The 17,715-nt window shown below is 46.9% G+C and overlaps 1 protein-coding gene and 1 long non-coding RNA gene across 2 annotated transcripts in view; one reads left to right on the forward strand and one right to left on the reverse strand.

Moving 5' to 3' along the window:
• LOC138296796 (oocyte zinc finger protein XlCOF6-like) overlaps nt 1-15,303 on the reverse strand; it is a 69,643-nt gene extending 54,340 nt beyond the window's left edge. Inside the window, exon 1 of the mRNA XM_069236237.1 lies at nt 15,163-15,303. Within this exon, the coding sequence (XP_069092338.1) occupies nt 15,163-15,186 (24 nt within the window). The 5' untranslated portion in view covers nt 15,187-15,303. The remainder of the gene's footprint in view (nt 1-15,162) is intronic.
• Nucleotides 15,299-17,715, forward strand: part of LOC138296797 (uncharacterized) — a 183,286-nt gene continuing 180,869 nt past the window's right edge. The window contains exon 1 of the long non-coding RNA XR_011203902.1: nt 15,299-15,481. This is a non-coding gene — a long non-coding RNA (uncharacterized lncRNA). The remainder of the gene's footprint in view (nt 15,482-17,715) is intronic.

The raw sequence follows: 17,715 nt of genomic DNA on the forward strand, positions 1-17,715 counted from the left end.
ACATGCAATTTTAGGCACAGACACGTTTTTTTGAAAGGTGTGTGCATATTTACCAAATGGAGCAGAATTTGTATGCAACTTACTTTAAAATGGACTAACCAATATGACCATAATTACAAGATTAATGTCACAGACACTGGTAATCTTTAAAACACATTTTCGATTGAAACAGAATTTGAAGGTTTGAGGGCCCAGTGAAGACAGCGGAGCAGCACGGTGCTTTAAATAAATGAAAGCCGCTGCTGTTAACATTTCAATGCTTAAATCTACAGCTTCTGACTCAAGGACTGGGGAGGTATGCAAAAGAGTGAGGGAGAAGGAGGCTTTGGATGAGGACGCCCAGCAAAGGTTCCCTCTTCCTACTCCTCACACTGTTAGAGAGCAATGGGAAGAAGGAGGTTTAATTCTCCCCAATGTATGTTTCTCCCCCTGCTTTTCCGGACTAATTGAAACAGCGGCGACGGCAGGCAAGGGTTGCTCTCCATTTTAATCATTGCTGAACATATGAAGCCGCAGCACGGACTGAACAATGAACAGCACCACAGGAGCTGTGGAAGCAGAGATTAGAAAGTGCAAGAGCTGCACTTTTAGGTCTCTCCTAGACAGCACACGCGCTGTCTCTTCCAGACATTTTGTTTTCCATCAGTGGGCCTAGAGGCCGCGAATTACTTATCACTGGTGACTTAATTACCACTCTAGTTTGTTTATATGCCTGTGTCTGTCCCTGTCACCCAGTGCTTGCATCCTTCACTGCTCGTCTTCTAGGTGCTACTTCGTAAGTTAGCGCATGCGCCTCGCTAGGGAGACTGTGTTGTTTACAGTAGTGAGCTTGTAGCCCGCCCACTGCTTACAATTTGTAGGCTTCATGCTCACTCTTTTTTGTAGCCTCCTCATTGGCCAGCAGAGACCAAACGTCACTTCCATATCTGATGTGGAGCACGGGCCATTGTTTCAAGTGGTTTAGTGCCCGTCCGCGGCCCACAGCGTAACGAGGGGCTCCTACTCGCCCCCCCACCCCCCAACTACTCCCTCCCCCGCCGGCCTGACGCGCGCTCTCCCCACGGTGGCCCCCGCAGCCGCCATGTCCTTCGGGTGTGCTCTGCGCTCCACTGCGTTGCCCCGGGCAGGCGCATCTGCATTAGGCGATGCAGTCCATTCTGCCCTAGTTCTGAATATAGATTCTTTTTTTCCTACATTTGTGAATATGTGAACCAGTGAAATGGCGTGTTCCGTTACATTACAAGTGTCGGGCTGCCTGCTGCCGGACGGCATGGTGCTTGCCCTGCTTGTAGAAACACTTCGCTGATTGCCCCCGGAGTGCGAGCTTTCTTCCCGACAGGGACGGTGTTTTTGTTGGATGTATCCGGATTTCACGCCGTAGTGCGCACGGCCATTGCAGGGCTTTGAAAACAGGAGACTGGTGAAACGAGGTCAATGTTTTATTCTCCCCGGAGACTCGCATCGGGCTTCTCAGCGGTGGCACGCTGTGTGGCATTGCCTTGTGCTCATGGGGACTCGATGCATAGCCGTTGTTTATATATCCCTCGTCTGCTATTTAATTTCCTTTGGGCTGTTCTAAATTGCAGAAATGGGGTTTCTTGCATCGCGATGTAATTTCCTGCATGTGTTTGGCCGCTGGTATTGTTGGGCTTTTATACGCCCCTCAGTGTGTTTCTGTTCCCCGGACGTGTAGGAAAGCAAGCCCCGCATCTTGTGACTTTGGAAGCACTATTACCGAGGCAACAGATGTTTCTGGGTACCGCACAAGTATGCATGCTTTAATAAAACAGCTATAGTAAACGTAATTCTTGCATAATTAGCACAAGAACCCCTGGCATTTATTACTGAGTCAGGAGCACGTGAGTGATACTAGAAGTATTACTGCAGGATAGTTATGAAAAGCGCACAATTAAAAGCCCCCAGACATCATTCCATGTTATTTAATTGTACGAAACAATACAATTTCTAAATATTTAAATCATATTCAAAGATTAGCAGTTCTGGCACGGATTGTTTTTATTTTTTGTTTTCCTCTCAAGTGTGCTGGAGTTTGCTAGCAGTGCTCCGGGTTTTGTCTTAGTGTCTCCCTCCTTCCTGGGTTGTTCCCCTATCCCCTCCGCTCTGCCTCCCCACCACCAGGCACCTCTGGGATTGGTCTTTCTAATTAACCATTACCGCTCCCGCACATCTCCTCCCTTGCTCCCCACTTTCCCGCTGCACCCACTCAGCAGCATTTACTTTTCAAGCTCCATAGTTGTCACCCCAACCCTCGATGAAGTTTTCCCTGATAAGAGGTGTCTCGATTGTGCTGGCTTTCTGCAAAAATATTCCTTTTACACAGCGCAGTTTTTGTTTTTTTGTTTTTACATAAGGCCTGTCTATTCGCCTGAGGCTATGGTTGTGAGTTCTAGTTTTTGTTACATCTCCATCACCCCCTTTCAGTTACTACACAGTGGCATTTGGTGTGTATATATGAAATACAGCGGCTGTGGAAGATGTAAGTGTGCACACTTTGTTTTTTACAATGCAGCACCTGTGCACATGGGTATATAGCGCGAAACTAAGGAATCAAACTGAGAGAAGTCAGCATTGCAGCCCTTTTTTTTTCATGTCCCTTCCGTCCTCCATCCTTACCTGTGTGGTTCTCAGAAGGGCGCACTCGGCTGGGTCAGCTCACTGCCCCATGAAGATGAGAGTTTTGGTGGCAAGAGATCTGAAGCTTTCTTGCTCATCCCTACTCGTACCAGGAACCTTGTAACTCACATGACCAGAAAATATGACCCGAGTTAGGACAGTGGCCTGTGGTGGGGCTCAGAAGGGGGGGCATGAGTGACAGTCATTAGCCAAAATCAGAAATGTATTAAAAATGACATGACAACTAAACTGGAACCAGGTGTCGGGTTAACATACTGGGGTTCTGGGAAAATCACTCAATCTCCCCGGCCTATAAAAATAAAACAAAAAATAGTGTGTCCTTATGTAATGTAACTGGTGCCCACGTAAAGCAGTACAAGACCTTTGGGTCACGTTCGCGCTACATATAACTGCAAAAAACCCTAAACATTTACACAGCACTGCAGTTTCAAGCGTTTTCACACCAACACTTCCAGAGGCTGCTGTTTAATTTCACCAACTGAATAGCTTGTAAAGACCACTACAGCGACCAAACAACCACTTCAATTGTAGGGAGATTGCACTATTTTTGCTGCGGTTTAGTAGCAGTTGCATCCACTGTCTGGGCTCTGAGGGAGATTCTTTTTGCAATTTCATTAAGGCCCTAGGTGAAATTGTGTGCTACTGCAAATGGCAGGGAAATAGTTTGCTCCTCAGGGTGACTTTCCGGATTTCATAGAATCTGTTCACTTCTAAATCACTTTAATATTTGCAGCTTGCAAGTGTGTTGCCTTGTAAGGATGCAAGAAAAGAGACGCATTAGACTGCAAGCGGCCACTGTTAGCTGCCGGTTTTGCATACCGGTGTCGGTCCCACATTAAAACACCCAATGATTTCAATACTGTGCCCTTCTACAGGCAGAAGGTGCTACAAGTGAACCCCCTAAGCTCACACTTTTTCAAAATACCCCTCCGTGCTCCATATAAGAACTGCTTCGTGCCATTGGTCACTTCTTCTGCTTTGTCTTTCTATCAGCACCGAATCCCGAGCCTTGTAACAACTGACGCCTCTATCCCGCTGCTCCCACACATCGGTAACACCACTAACGTGTTATGGCAACATCAACACAACTGCCTTTCACGATTCAGAACTTTGTATCTGCTCCCAAGATAACCCAGTAGATTTAAGTGCCTGCTGCAGAGTGCAGTTCCTAATCGTCATACTTAAAAGCCTAAAAGTTGTATTTCACAATCTGTCACCGCTCTCTATCGTTTGTAGCGATCCATCCCATGAAATGTTAGCTGTGTTCTTTTGCAGCCCATGACGTAAAAGAAGAGACAGATGACAGAAAGTAGTCTTGGTTTGGGATGCACGGATTTGGAAGGAGCCTGTTGATATTATTTTCACGTGAAGGGCCCATTATAATAAATGGCTGTAGATGTTTGGACTTGGTTTCAGCTCCCATCTAGACATGCCCAGTTTGTGGTAAGTGTTTATTTAAGCATTTATGTGACATATTAGGATATGGACTGGTAATTCTACTAACCTTTCCTTATTGCTTGAATGACTGACTGCTGGTTTTGATTTCACAATTGTCCCTACTTTATTTGTAATGCTAGAAGGGGAGCATCATTCAGCAAAAGAAAAAACACATTGGCAAAGCCAGTAGGTCTCATCGAAGCTGCTGGTTTAATCGATGTGTTCTAGCCATGCTGTATAGCAGTGCGGCAGCTATGCAACATGGCTGAAAGTAAACAAACACAAGCATTTACAATGCAATGGGTCTTTCATTTGTTGAGTTAGAGCTATTAGCGTTGTAAATTCCTAACTGGACTTTTCTTGCCATGTAGGTGGGGAGAAGGGACAGGAAAGAAAAGGTGATGGGGTAAGGGTCAGGAAAGGAAAGGAGAACAGGTTTTCTACAGCAGGCAGTCCTGCTGAATAAAACTTGAAAGAGCGATGAGCACAAATGAAAAACAAAAGAAACAATGACAAGTGACTACCACTGTTATACAGCGGTAACTCGACCAGCAGTCCCACTGTATAAAACTTGAAAGCGCCATGAGAGCATCTGAAAAACAAAACAAACAATGACAAGTAACTGGTACTTACTTGTCATTGTTTGTTTTTAGTTACTTGTCAATGTTTGTTTTGTTTTTCAGTGGCGCTCATGGCGCTATCAAGTTTTATACAGCTGTAACTTGATCTGCAGTCCCGCTGTATAAAACTTGAAAGCACCATGAGCGAGTAACTACCAGTTACTTGTCATTGTTTGATCTTCAGTATAAAACTTGAAAGTGCCATAGAAGCAGGAAACAAAAAAATAGTCCGTCCAAACTACAGAAAAACAATCCAGGGGTTATTAAACTGTACTTGGCCGGTGCTCCTCAGCCAAGAACAGGAAGTGGCACATCGCTTCCCAAGGTGCCATATCTCCTGCTGGAGGGAGCAGCTAATGTGCCTCCCCCTGCACTCTCCTCCCACCTTAACATAAGGCGAGGAAGCGGTGGAGGGGGCTACATTAACAGTCCCCGCAGCAGCATCTATTTCATGCTTCTTGGCGCAAGAAGATGACATGGTAGCTTCAGCGGAGGGGATAGGGGGAGGGGTATAAAGGTGAAATGGGAGGAGAGGGAAAACTATACTGTTATGAAGGGAGAGAGGGACGTGTGGCAGAAAACAAAAAGTTGATGAGCTGGGGGGGCAGGGGGGAGAAAGGAGACAACTACCAGGAGCAGGTGGGTGGGGGAGGGCAAGAATATGCCTGCACACAGAGGGGTTAGGGGACAAAACAAGAAATGGCGGATGAGGTTTTGGAAAAGGAAAAAAAAAAATGTCGGTGGCGGCTGGGATGCTCACATGCCTACTGTGTCCCGGTCTCCAGCAGTCTTTTTCACCTTTTGGCACAGCTTATTTTGAGGTTCTGGAGGCAGTCTCCACCTCCAGGAAGCTCACAATGGCAGATGAGAGAATGAGAATACCTCCCTCCTGCCCATACTCCTTTTGCTGACCCAGCGCGGCAGCTCATGGTCCATAAAAGAAGGGGCAAATAAATTTTTTTCTGAAAAGTTTTTGTAAAAATTGCATTATTTATACTACATTCCCAATTTCTTTTTGCTAATTGTGAAACTGAAAAATTCTGAAGGGGCTGGTTTGGGACTAAATATGGTCCCAGTTTCGGGGGATGGGGGCGGAGAGAGAGAGATAGCTCGCTAGGTGGAACTGCATGCGCTAAACATCTGAGCCAGGAGCCGCTGTCAGCACTCCACATATGCAGAGGCCTGCTCGCAGCAACACAGCCATGGACTTGAGTGCCCCCGGACCACCTGTCCGCTCACGACACCAAAAGCCGCTCCCCAGGCGGCCCAGAGACCGGCAGAGGGGGGCAGCTTTGAGGCCTGCACTCAGGAAATTGACCTGCGGCACGCAGTAGGATAATTTGTGCCTACCCATGCTCACGCACCGCTGCCTCACTGAAGCCTTGCCTGTTCCAGCTTTGCAGCCCCACATCAGTGCGACAAGATCTGGCAGATGATGGTGCCCCCATGCAGTGGCGTAGCGAGGAGGGTGCAGGGGGGGCCGGCCGCACCGGGCGCAACATCTGGGGGGGCGCGCTCGCACTCGCGAGTGCTAAAATCCACGGGTTAGGGGGCGCAAATTACTTGCCTTGCCCCGGGTGCTGACAACCCACGCTATGCCACTGCCTCCATGTAACCGGGGTGGAAGCCAGAGCCGGTACCAACAACGAGGAGCAACGCGTTGCAGCGGGGATGCCAGGAGGCGCCATGAATGACAGATTGTCCCGAAGGGCGGTGAGACAGCGGATGAGGTGTGAGGCGCGAGGGCGGTGAGACCGCATCTTCTGCTGACACACACAGTGAGACCTGGCCTGGTATTGGGTCCCGGGGTCCCTATGGAGACAATGAAAGGGGGCTCTCGGATACGACGTGATCAGCTCCTGCCTTAATATTGCTGTGAAGGGCAACTTTAGCACCACTGCATGGCAAAGTAGCTGGGGACTCGAGTGCACAGTGCAGACCCCTCTATAACAGTGACACCAGATGGGCTGCACTAACAAGTGAAACAGCCGGAACCAATGTGCTGAGAGTGCCTAACTTAGAGTGGAGATAAATTACCTGGAGAGTCTGCACAGTGAATACACCTGCAATACTGGGGTCTGGACTGCGAGTGGGAGATGCCCCCGAATTACCCACCCAGTAGACTTGTGACTTGCCAGGAGTACCTGGCTACATAGAAATGTGAGAGCTGCAGGCCGGCACGCTTGGGGCCCCTGAGGGGAACTGAATAGCGCAGCTTGGCGTAACGCTTGCTTTACCACTAAGGAGGCGGGTGGTTATTGGGGGGTCCCCAGTGGGAAACCTGACAGGCCGCTAGGGACTAACCAAACCCCCAGGCAGGTGGTGGAGAGTACTGCAGTCCCCCCCACCCCACCTTCCTACTGAGTCCCAGGGCCAGACCAAGGAAAGAGTTAAATCCACCCACACCAAAATGACTGAAGGCAGGGAGGAAAATGAGTGCATCAAACTAAGCTTGAAAAATATGTGCTCCCCAAGGTGGCAACTCATGGGGTGGACCCGCCAGTGCCAGGGACAGGGACGGAGGCCACACCTTCAGAAGAAGCAACACTCGCGAGTCATGACATAATGGCGGCAACTGAAGGGGTGCGGACTTCACTTGAGGGCAGCACAGACTCGGTCACAACTGAGGTGAAACTTATACTTGCAGACTTGCACGATAGGGGGACATGGATGAAAGAAGTGGAAGACTCCAGGGTCTCCCTTAAAGCCTGCACGAGGGCACTGAAGGCCCAACTAAATGACCTGAATGCCACCATCAAAGTTATGGAGGCACAACTGGAATACTATGAAGGCCAATCACAGCACAATAACCTCTGCATAATAAGAATGCTTGAGTGATCAGAAGGATCCGCAGTGGACTGCTTCGTAGAGGACGTGATCCTGGACAAACTGCAGCCCCGGGGCCAGTCCAAATATTACTCAGTGGAAGATGCCCACAGAGTTCCTGGCATCCCACCAAAACTAGGAGTGCCACCGAGACCAATTATAGCACTCATCTTCAATTACAGAGACCATGAAGTAATTTTACAGATAGCTCAAAGAGCCCTGCCACTCACCCATGAAAATGCCACTATCACCTTGTTCCCAGAATTCACACTAAAGTCCAAAATATGCATTGCAGTTTTCCTGATATAAAGAAAGCCCTGAGAGAATGGGAGATTATATACTCCATGTGTTTAGGCGATGGCCTCAGTCAACTGTAGTTTACACGTTATGTTAGGGTGACAGGCACTTTGCAGAGTTGGGGATGGGGGTGAATTTAGGTCCGCAATGCAGGACGGTAGGGAGGGAGGAGCAGTTGGGATTCTCAGTCAATGAGTTGCATTTGTTTTTGTTGAGACGTTTTCTGCGTAGCACTTCACCTTTCATGCAACATCCGTTCCAAAGCCTCACCACACCACCAGTCCCCATCCCATTCGAGAATAGGGCCTTTGAGGGGCCACATTGCCTAAAGTGCCTATGGACCCCAAACTAGCAACAATCGCATTCAAGGTCTTCTCCTGGAACATTAATGGCCTGGGGGATAAGATCAAGAGAGGGGTAGTACTGCAGTTCTTTAAGAGGCACTCCCCGGATATCAGACTCCAGGAAACGCCCCTTCGGGGATACAGGCTGGTGAAACATGCGGGCTACACTTTGGGCTCCGGTGGGGGGTGGGAATGCTTGTGAGAAAGACACTGCCCCTCACTATACGCCACAAATGGCATGATACACATGGAAGGTATGTGGCGATCTCCAGAATGTGGGAGGGCAGGACGATAAATGTAATTTTGATATACGTCCCCACAAAATTGCACAAAGCAATTTTCTCAGATCTAAGCGCTATGCTCCTTGATCTCCCGGAGGGTGGACCAGTACTGGGTGTAGACTTCAATACCATTTACAGTGATGCTCAGGATCGCTGACTGCCCCGGCAGACTGGAGCTACTCGCAGCCCCCTGGGCGACTTTATGGCAGCCATGGATTAGTAGACTCTTGGCGAACCCTAAATCCCACAACATTACAGTTTACGTTTCATTCTGGGGTACATGGCAGCCTCTCACGCACTGGCTATATTCTTATCCTCTCCTACCAGCTTCCTAACTTCCAAAGTGTCTGATATTTGGCAAGAGGAATCTCAGACCACTTCCCTGTTTGGGCGGTATACAACTTACCCGACAGCCAGGAAAATGGATACACAGTGTTGAGCCCTTGGTATCTAAAGATGCCACACATCCGTACTAGCCTTCGCGAAGCGACAGAAATATTCTGAAGAAAACGTAGGGTCAGTAGACATGCGCAAAACCTCTGTAAGGCTTACAAAACAGCCATGAAGGGTCACTGACTCTCACTGATAGTAGGGCACAGGAAAGAGAAAAAGGCTTGTATTGAAACACTAGAAAAAGATACTGCGGAAGAAGCAGCTGGGCACACTATGAGGCTACCCATCACTGCCTCTATGAGGTTGGGAACAAGGCAGGGAAACTTTTGGCCTGGTTCAACAGGGCGAGAGAGGACTAACCGTTGGGTCCCAGAAATATTGACTGAGGCAGGGGATCGAATGAGGGGATGAAAAGAGGTGGCAAAGGCCGTTGCAACTTACTATACACATATCTACTCGCTGACGTGCATGGTCACTGCGGCTGAGGCACAAGACCTTATGGAAGACTAAATAATCCAAGCCATCCATGATCTAAAATCAGGAAAAGTGGTTAGTCCAAATGGTATACCAACAGAACTTTACAAGCTTGCAGCCACCGAGAAGGCACTACTGAGCATGTTTCAGGAGAGCTGTGGGAAAGGTTCCCTGCCAGAAGATCAGAGACTAGCCATCATAATAGTGATATACAAAGAGGGCAAACCTCCCAATGACTGTGCCTCGTACAGGCCGATATCCCAGTTTAACGCAAAATGCATAATTCTAGCTAAATTACTGGCTTGACATCTGATCTGGGTGATCACAACTCTGGTTCATCCAGATCAATCTGGCTTTATGCCCGGGCAAAGCATTGCACTTAACTTAAGGCGCCTTCATGGTTTCTTGGGAAGGGCTTTGGAAATTCGGAAGGATGCACTGGTCCTATCTCTAGATGCGAGGATGGCCTTTGACACAATCGAGTGGCCATTCCTATTTGCTGTTCTGGATCAACTGGATTTTGGCACGTGCTTTTTGAAACAGCTACAACTCTTATATGATGAACCCCTAGCGAGGGTGGTAGTGAACAGTGGCACATCCTCAGCATTACTCCTCCAGCATGGTACAAGGAAGGGCTGCCCTCTCTCCTCCTTAATTTTTGCACTGGTGATAGAACCACTAGCAGCATGGATTAGGCGGGACCCATTGATTAGAGGGCTGCAGTGGATTGAGAACTGGGAGGACAGGATATCCCTGTATGCAGATGACATTCTGTTATATATTACCAACCCTGTGAACACCCTTGACAGGATAATGCATATTTTCACACTATACCGACAACACTCGGTACACAATTAACTGGAACTAGTCCCAAATTTACTTACTCAATAGCTGTGTGCCGAGGCTGCCCCACAACTGCGAGGCCAGTGTCATGATGGATGGCTTCCGCTACTTAGGTATTTATGTCAGAATGGATAAAAAAAAAAAACTTTCTTGCATGAAATCTAGAACCCCAGCTCCTACACCTGAAACGAGATGTCCACCAATGGAAAGCATTTCCAATGATGCTCCGACAATATCCAGGTCAGGAGATGAGACCAAGACAACACTGTTAATGTCTATAATTAAGATATTGGGGAGGGAAGGAATGAAAAGAAGTGGGATACTAAAGTCTGCTTAACACTTGACAGGAGTTCATCTCACTTTTCCCAAAAATTTGCTTTGGGAATTCCCCATATGTTAAGAATTACATTCACTGTGCCAAAGCAAACAGTGTGTTATGGCTGCAAATGACATACAATATCCCAGTACTAGAATTTTGCCACTGATACTGCCCATACACCATGGGTGGCCCACATGTCAAACATTACCTCCAGCATTTCAGAGCTAGCATTTTACTGTGGTTGGCTCCTCCACCCCCACAGACCTAATATATCATGGCTGCCCTTTCTGAGGCAAACAAATTACCTCCAGTATTTCAGAGCCAGCGTTTCATTATGGTTAGCTCCGCCCTGCCCTTCCCTTCCACACTCCCGACCCCACAGACCCGATATGCAATGGCTACCCTCTCGGAGTCAAAATAAAAATGACCTCCGGTATGCCAGCACAGGCATTTTGTCTCAAGTATTTTGCCATGGGTGCCCCAATGCCAAGAATTACCTCCAGTATGCAAGTGCCAGCATTTTTTCACCGGGGCAACTACGCCAAGAATTTCTAGTATGTAACAGCCTGCATTTTTCAATGGATACACTTTCTTATCCAAGAATTAATCTCCAATGTGCCAGCAGCAGAATGTTACCTTTGGTGCAGCCATAAGCTGAGATTTAAATTAAGAATGCTGTGGCCTGTGGCATCGTCACAATCATAAAACATGCAAATAATTACACTTACTTACTCACACTATTCTCACTCTCTCTCACATTCACCTTCTTCCCCCTCACTCACTGTAACTCCCACTCTCTCACTTCCACTCACTGTAACTCACTCACAAACCTATTTATACTCACTGGTGATCACTCTTACAGACATACTTACAAACACTCACTATAAGAAACTGGGTTATTAGTTGAGGGGAGTGACTATCCACCTTACATAATAATCACAATGTCAGGGTGAACCCTCTAAGTCACTAAATTAATGAGTTCATCCCCGGACAGGCTTAACTTAGGGCAACGTGTAAAGTATTTATGCAGTAGCAAACAGCAACAAAGTCAAAATAAAAACACAGTAAAAATCCCAAACTGAATTTGAAAATTAGTTTAAATTTTAATGAATAACATTACGCCAAAACAACAAAATTCCAAAACTGGATATATGATTTTACACAGTTTAAAATACAAATAGTGTAAATAAGCATCAAGTGCCAACTGTGGGCAATTGGATGCAGAAACCAGGACCTGGGCACGATTTGAGGCAACTGCAATTGAGCGCAGGTCAGATATAGAAACGAGGGTCAATCCCATCAGGGGTTTTACTATGGGATTTAGTCTCAAAAACTGAAGTCCAAAATCTTCAGTGGGGCAAAGCAACAAGCTGTGGCCGAGGAGGGCTCCAAAAAGTTAGTTAGCCATTGAACGAGGTCCGTTGAAGCAGCTGGGTTTTGGCAGGAATTCTCTGCCCTGAGAAGGCCCCTTGCCGGCCAACTAATTTTGATGCCTATGCCCAGTCAAGATTTATACTTTTTCAAATAGTCACTTTTTTCGGAGCTCGGAATCCTTCAGTGGGAAAAGGATGCAGGCTGTAGCCGGAGAGGGCTCACAAGGCCAGACATCTTCTCTGTGAGGTTCAGTTGAATTGGATTTGCTTCTGTGGAGAATCTCTGAATGGGCCAAACCTGAATCTTAAGCCTAGCAGCAATGCATCTCAGTTGGATCTGCTTGGCAGCTTTGTCCCGGTCCTCTAGAGGCCTTGAAGTTGTAAAAGTTTCTAATCCTCATGCATTCAGAGGTGTTCGGAGAAGTCTGGCAAAAGACAGCCACGGGTTCCAGGACCTCAAAGAGAACGTGTGGGGGTTAGGACAGACTCACTAACTGCAGTGGCCAAAAGCAGGGTCAGTTGCAGAAAAGGTTTCTTTCAGCTTATTGTATTCCTGTAGCTTCAACAAGTGGTCAGACGTATTACTCTTGGAGTCCACTTCGTTGTCCTAGGTGCAGTCCTTCAAATCCACCCCTTCAGGGCTCCTCCCAGGTCACAGATAGAAGATCCAATCTTCAACTGTTCTTCAGAAGGTCCAGATAAGTGTGACGAAGGTGTCATGAGATGCCACATGTATGCTTGTCATTAGAGTCTAGGTGGGGATGACCCCTGGCCCCTCAAACAGTGGGGTAAAGCTCCCATGGTATCCCTACCCACTTTTAGAGCAGTTCCTGCCTGCCCTACTTCAAACAATCCTACAGTGCCCCACTCTGTCTAAATCCAAGATAGTGAAACTCTTCTTACCTTATACATAGTAATGAACAGCCCTTTCGTTGTGGTGACTCCAGACTAGCTTTTATGTCAGCACCCCTTCCACTGTGATTGGTGTCTGCCTGACTGCCGGAATAAAGGAAGGAACCAGCCCAGTTATCATCTGACATCAGCATGTGACAGGGGATGCCCTTTGAGATAAATTATGTTCCATGGCACAGCTAAAATGGTCACTGTACCAAAAGAACAAAACATCTCCAAACATGCAGGTGCCTCTGACTCTGCTCTGGGAGAACATTTTGCGCATTAGTCAGGCCACTGACCAGCTGGGAGACAGTTGGAAGACTCATGTAAATGAGTCTTTAGGAGTTTCGGGCACGAAAATGGTTAACTTTCCATAAGTTCCTTTTCCTTAATAGTTATGAACACTGGCTTCACTATTACATTTGGCTTTTTAGAAACATTAAAAAAGAGTTGCTGAACCACATTTCTAGCTGGTCCCTATGATGAGGTAGCAGAACTAATATTTAGTATTGCTTGCTGTTGTGTCTTTGTGGGCCAGTCTGCCTTGCTACAGTGAAAATAGCTTTTGGGGGGCTAATCACAGGACATGTTAACATTGAATTTCTATATATCCTACTTTAAAAGTCCACACAACCTTTCTTAAGGGCTATAAGACCTACATAAGAGTGACAATATTTAAAAGGATGGTTTTGACCTATCAAAAAGGTTTATTTTACAGGGTGAATTGCAATATTTACATTGTTACAGTCAGTCTACAATATTAGGCTTGAAGCCATGTTTGGACTGAAACGGAGGTGGGTGGCACAATAGGTGCTGCAATCTACCAGTGGCATTTAATGTACCAGACATTCAGACACATTGTACCATATAATAGGGACTTAAAGGTAATTTAATTATGACAATTTGTACATATTAACTGGTGGAGCACAGGCACTTTCCTGCTGGTTAGCAGGGGTAAAGTGCACTGCCAGCAGAAACAGTGTTCAGTAAATAGACAAAAAAATCCAGGGTGAACAAGCAGAAGGGCAGATTTCCTACAATCACTGACTCTGAGCCCTCGTGCAACTGCAGCACCATGGATAGCTACATCCCTGACTGACTTTAACGCCCTCTCACAATCTCCACTCACTCCTAACATACTCACACTCATTCCCTTGCAGTCACTTTCACTTTCCAATACACTTTCTCAAATTCAGATTCTCGCTAACTTTCACTTTCATTGACACTCTCAAGCACATTCATTCTCATTCACTAACATACACACACATGAACCAACATTTTTTTAACTGATCTTGCTTCTTTTAATGTCAACTTGGAGGCTCTGTGGCAGCAGAAGAGCGGGAATCCGAACTAGTAAGCCATGATTTCCAACAAGGAGCCAGACAGAGCAGCAAAGCCAGGTCGGACAGTCGGGAAGATCCACCTCAATCCCTCTCCCAGATTCTTGATAGTACTGGAAGCACCAGCTAGTAAGAAGCCAGGACTGTGTTAGAGGTCCTGCCTCTGCTACTATGTGTGGGCTCTCACTGGCCTCCAGAATACACACGTGCCCTAACAGACATGTTTTGCAGTATATCTACAATATAAAATGGATTGTGCCTATGTGAGGGGATCATAAGTGAACTATGACCCACAGGCATGCACAATCTACCTACACAGAATGCCATGTTTTAAAATAGTACTCTGCGTTAGATTGTGCCTCAGCCCCCCTCTTGTCATCAGGAGCTGGAGATGGCGCAGCAGGTACTGACATGCACTCGTGACAGTGTTCATGAAAACACCAAAGCTGTTTTTATTAACACTGTTCAGTCAAGTAATTAGAAGTGGTGGCAAGGGCAGTAAGTGGTGCCTCTCGGGAAGCAGGGATGTACTCTGAAGCTCCTGATAAGGAGCCACCACTATCCCATCACCAGACTCAACATTATTTGGGGAACTTTAAAGATGAGGTTATGTATTTTCAATGCTTAGAACAATGAATACCACAGGGGGTATTACGCATAATAAACAATGCAAATGCTATGCTGTCTTAAAGTGTGACTCTTATTTATGTGGAACTATACCTGTCGGGGGTGTTTGGTAATTGCAGTATTTTAATCTGTGTTATCTCAGCTGCTTATAATGTAAAAGTTAACGTGTGAGCATAGGGGGAACATTTTACTTAATAATAATACAATTGTGAAAACTATCAGTTCCTTCGGGTTGTGCGGTGGATTTCAATAAATACACCATATCTCTTTAAAGTCTTGAAAGAGAGAGGATGAAATGCCTGGCCCCAGAGCCCAATCAAAACACCACCTAGGGGCTGGGTCTAATGAGCGCCTGTGTCCTAACCTGCCCCACCCCCAGGCTCTCCGTCCGGCTCCACCCTCTGTACAAGCCCCTGCGGCCCCGGCAGTCTCCTCCTACCTGGGTAAAATCCTCCTGAGACATGTCGTGGCCTCGCTTCCTCGTCGAGAGAGGGGATCCGGTTCTGGGTGGATAAGAGGCACCCCCCGCCGCAGACCGAGGCCCGCACGCGCTGACGACAGGCGGAAGACAAAGGGCGAGGCAAAGGGCCGGCCGGAAGGCGTAGCTCTGGCGGGTTGGAGGGCAAAGAACTGCTTCCGGTGCCCGCTCCACTGAGCGGCGAGTCCCATCCGCAAGTTAGGGGAAAACAGAAGAAGTTGTCAGGGCGGCTGGGTCCTGGAGCAGAAATGATTTGGTGAAGTAGCCCACGGATGCGGGGGTACGAAGGAGCCCGTTTTGGTACGCCCCCGAGCCCAGTGAACGGCCCCCCGTGGATTCAAGAGTCGTGGGCCAGCTGCCTCTCCGTCTGTAGCAAAAGAAAGGAGCTGTGCCTCGGTTGTAAATGTCCTGTGACTATAGCTGCATTTCGATAGTGATTGTTGCCCTTGACCAGGCATAGAAACTCTTTACTCCGGAGAGTACTAGGATCTTTGTTTCCTGCCTGTGCAGTGCAATTAGGTGCGACAGCAGGAGAGGGGGTGCCTGTGCAGGAGAAAGCAGCTGTGTGTATATGCTGTGCGGCCCGTACAGAAGGAAGGCGCTGTGCAGCTGTCTGTCAGCTACACAGTAGAAAGTAGATCCCGTTTCAGAAGAAAAGAGCACTTGCACGAGAAAGGAGTGGAGCACTTCAAAGCCTATGTCATAACGAAGAAGTTATGCTTCAGTGCTTTGCGGCTTATGCTGCAGAAAAGTGCTTCTGTCAAGTAGTGAGCAACGCTGCTAGAATTAGGGCGTCCATCATCCTTGAGAAGAAAAAAACCTGGCCATTTCATGTTTCATGACTCTGGAAGGACAGGGGCATAGATCGTAAATTAGGCTTTATGTACAAACCTGTATATCTATGGACTTGCCCGTTTGCCTCTGTTTACTTCGACTATTCAGTAAACATTTAAGCAGTCCATTAACGTGTTTTTAAGTTAATTATTCGTGCATTCAACGTTTTAAGTAAGAGAGGATTTTTGACAATTACAAATTAACATAATGACATCTTCTCTACCATCCTTCCTCTGGAAGTAATACATGCGAAATATTTGACTAAATGTGACTCAACCTGTGACAAGAAATGCACTGAAAATATCTTTTTGTTACATATTATGTAGTTTTTTGGTAAAGCACTCATTGCTTGCTTGACTGAAGTGGGAAAATGCTGACTGTATGGTAAGTTGTAAATGCCAGTAAAACATGTTTAAAAAAATAACATAATGACATTTCATGACTTTTTCTATACTGATTAGTTGGCTAAAATTGACATCTCGATTCCGTATTTAGATGCCCCAGCCCAAAGTTATAGTTCTGTAACCCCACCTATAATTACAATTTCCGTATTTCTACGTGCATCAGTATTTGCTTACCTAGATGACACTTTCACATCCTCCCCGTTTCTAACTACCCAAAGAACCACGATTTTCTCGTTTTTTTCTGTGGCCCATGTGCCACTTCCCTCCCTCGAATTCATGCATCCATCTTCAATACTGCTGCTTACTGGATTTTGCTTTCACTTTTCTAAAGAGGAGGCGACAGGCAACTTTTCATTATCTGCAAAACAGAATACAATGTAGAATCACCTGTGGTTCGGACTGTAATGCAGTTCAGACCAACCCGCAGGCCTCGCATGTTTTCTTCTGAACCTCTGTCTTAGCCCCTGATGTACTTTGTTTTGCAAGCGGGATTTGTGAGGCACTATGGTTTGTGGTGGGGCTGGCCTCTTAAGATTTAGTCAGTAATGCCCAACGTCAGACCCAAAGCGTTTCACCTGACACCAGACCAGGTACGGCAGAACTGAGTACAGCGAGAAGGGTGGGGCTTTGAAGAAAACTGCTGACCAGTAAATCGGGGACCAAGCTGCCTCTGGAGCGGATGAGAACGGGGGAACAGGTGGTCGAGACTTGGACATTTTTAGAGTGGAAGATTCCAAAGTCCCCTTCTGCCCAAGACTAATGCTAGGAGAGTATCGCAGAATGACAGCTTCATTATCAGCTCGTAATACCTCAAATGTAGGTGTAGAGATCACCATGTTCTGTCACTTTGATTGACTACAGTACATGTTAAGTATCATTTTTTCAGCAGCATGCTTAGATCTGTGAGAACGATAGGTGCCCTGCAGATGCTTAACTGACAGCTCAGTCAGCACAACACCTATAACGGGCAACCAGCTAACGCTCCCAGTATCAGGCTGGGCAAGGCAAGGAAGAGCACATCTGTTTATTTCACTAATGGGGCACGAGAATGAAGTGCCTCATTGCGTTGTGGCCAAAAATCTGCGGAATCGCACTGTGAAACTGGTAGTCTTCCACTTAAATCGGTCGAGTTGGCAAGTATCTTAATATGAGCAGGTATGACAGTGCTCGCTGGGTGCTGGTAGTCAGGTCAGATTCTGTTATGGCTGGAGGAGCAGTGCATTTACCTCCTGTGGTGTTTCAGGAGTTGGGTGGAGGCTTGGCTGTGCCTGCCTCG

The sequence above is a fragment of the Pleurodeles waltl genome, chromosome 5, assembly GCF_031143425.1.
Source record: "Pleurodeles waltl isolate 20211129_DDA chromosome 5, aPleWal1.hap1.20221129, whole genome shotgun sequence".
NCBI classification, from domain to species: domain Eukaryota; kingdom Metazoa; phylum Chordata; class Amphibia; order Caudata; family Salamandridae; genus Pleurodeles; species Pleurodeles waltl.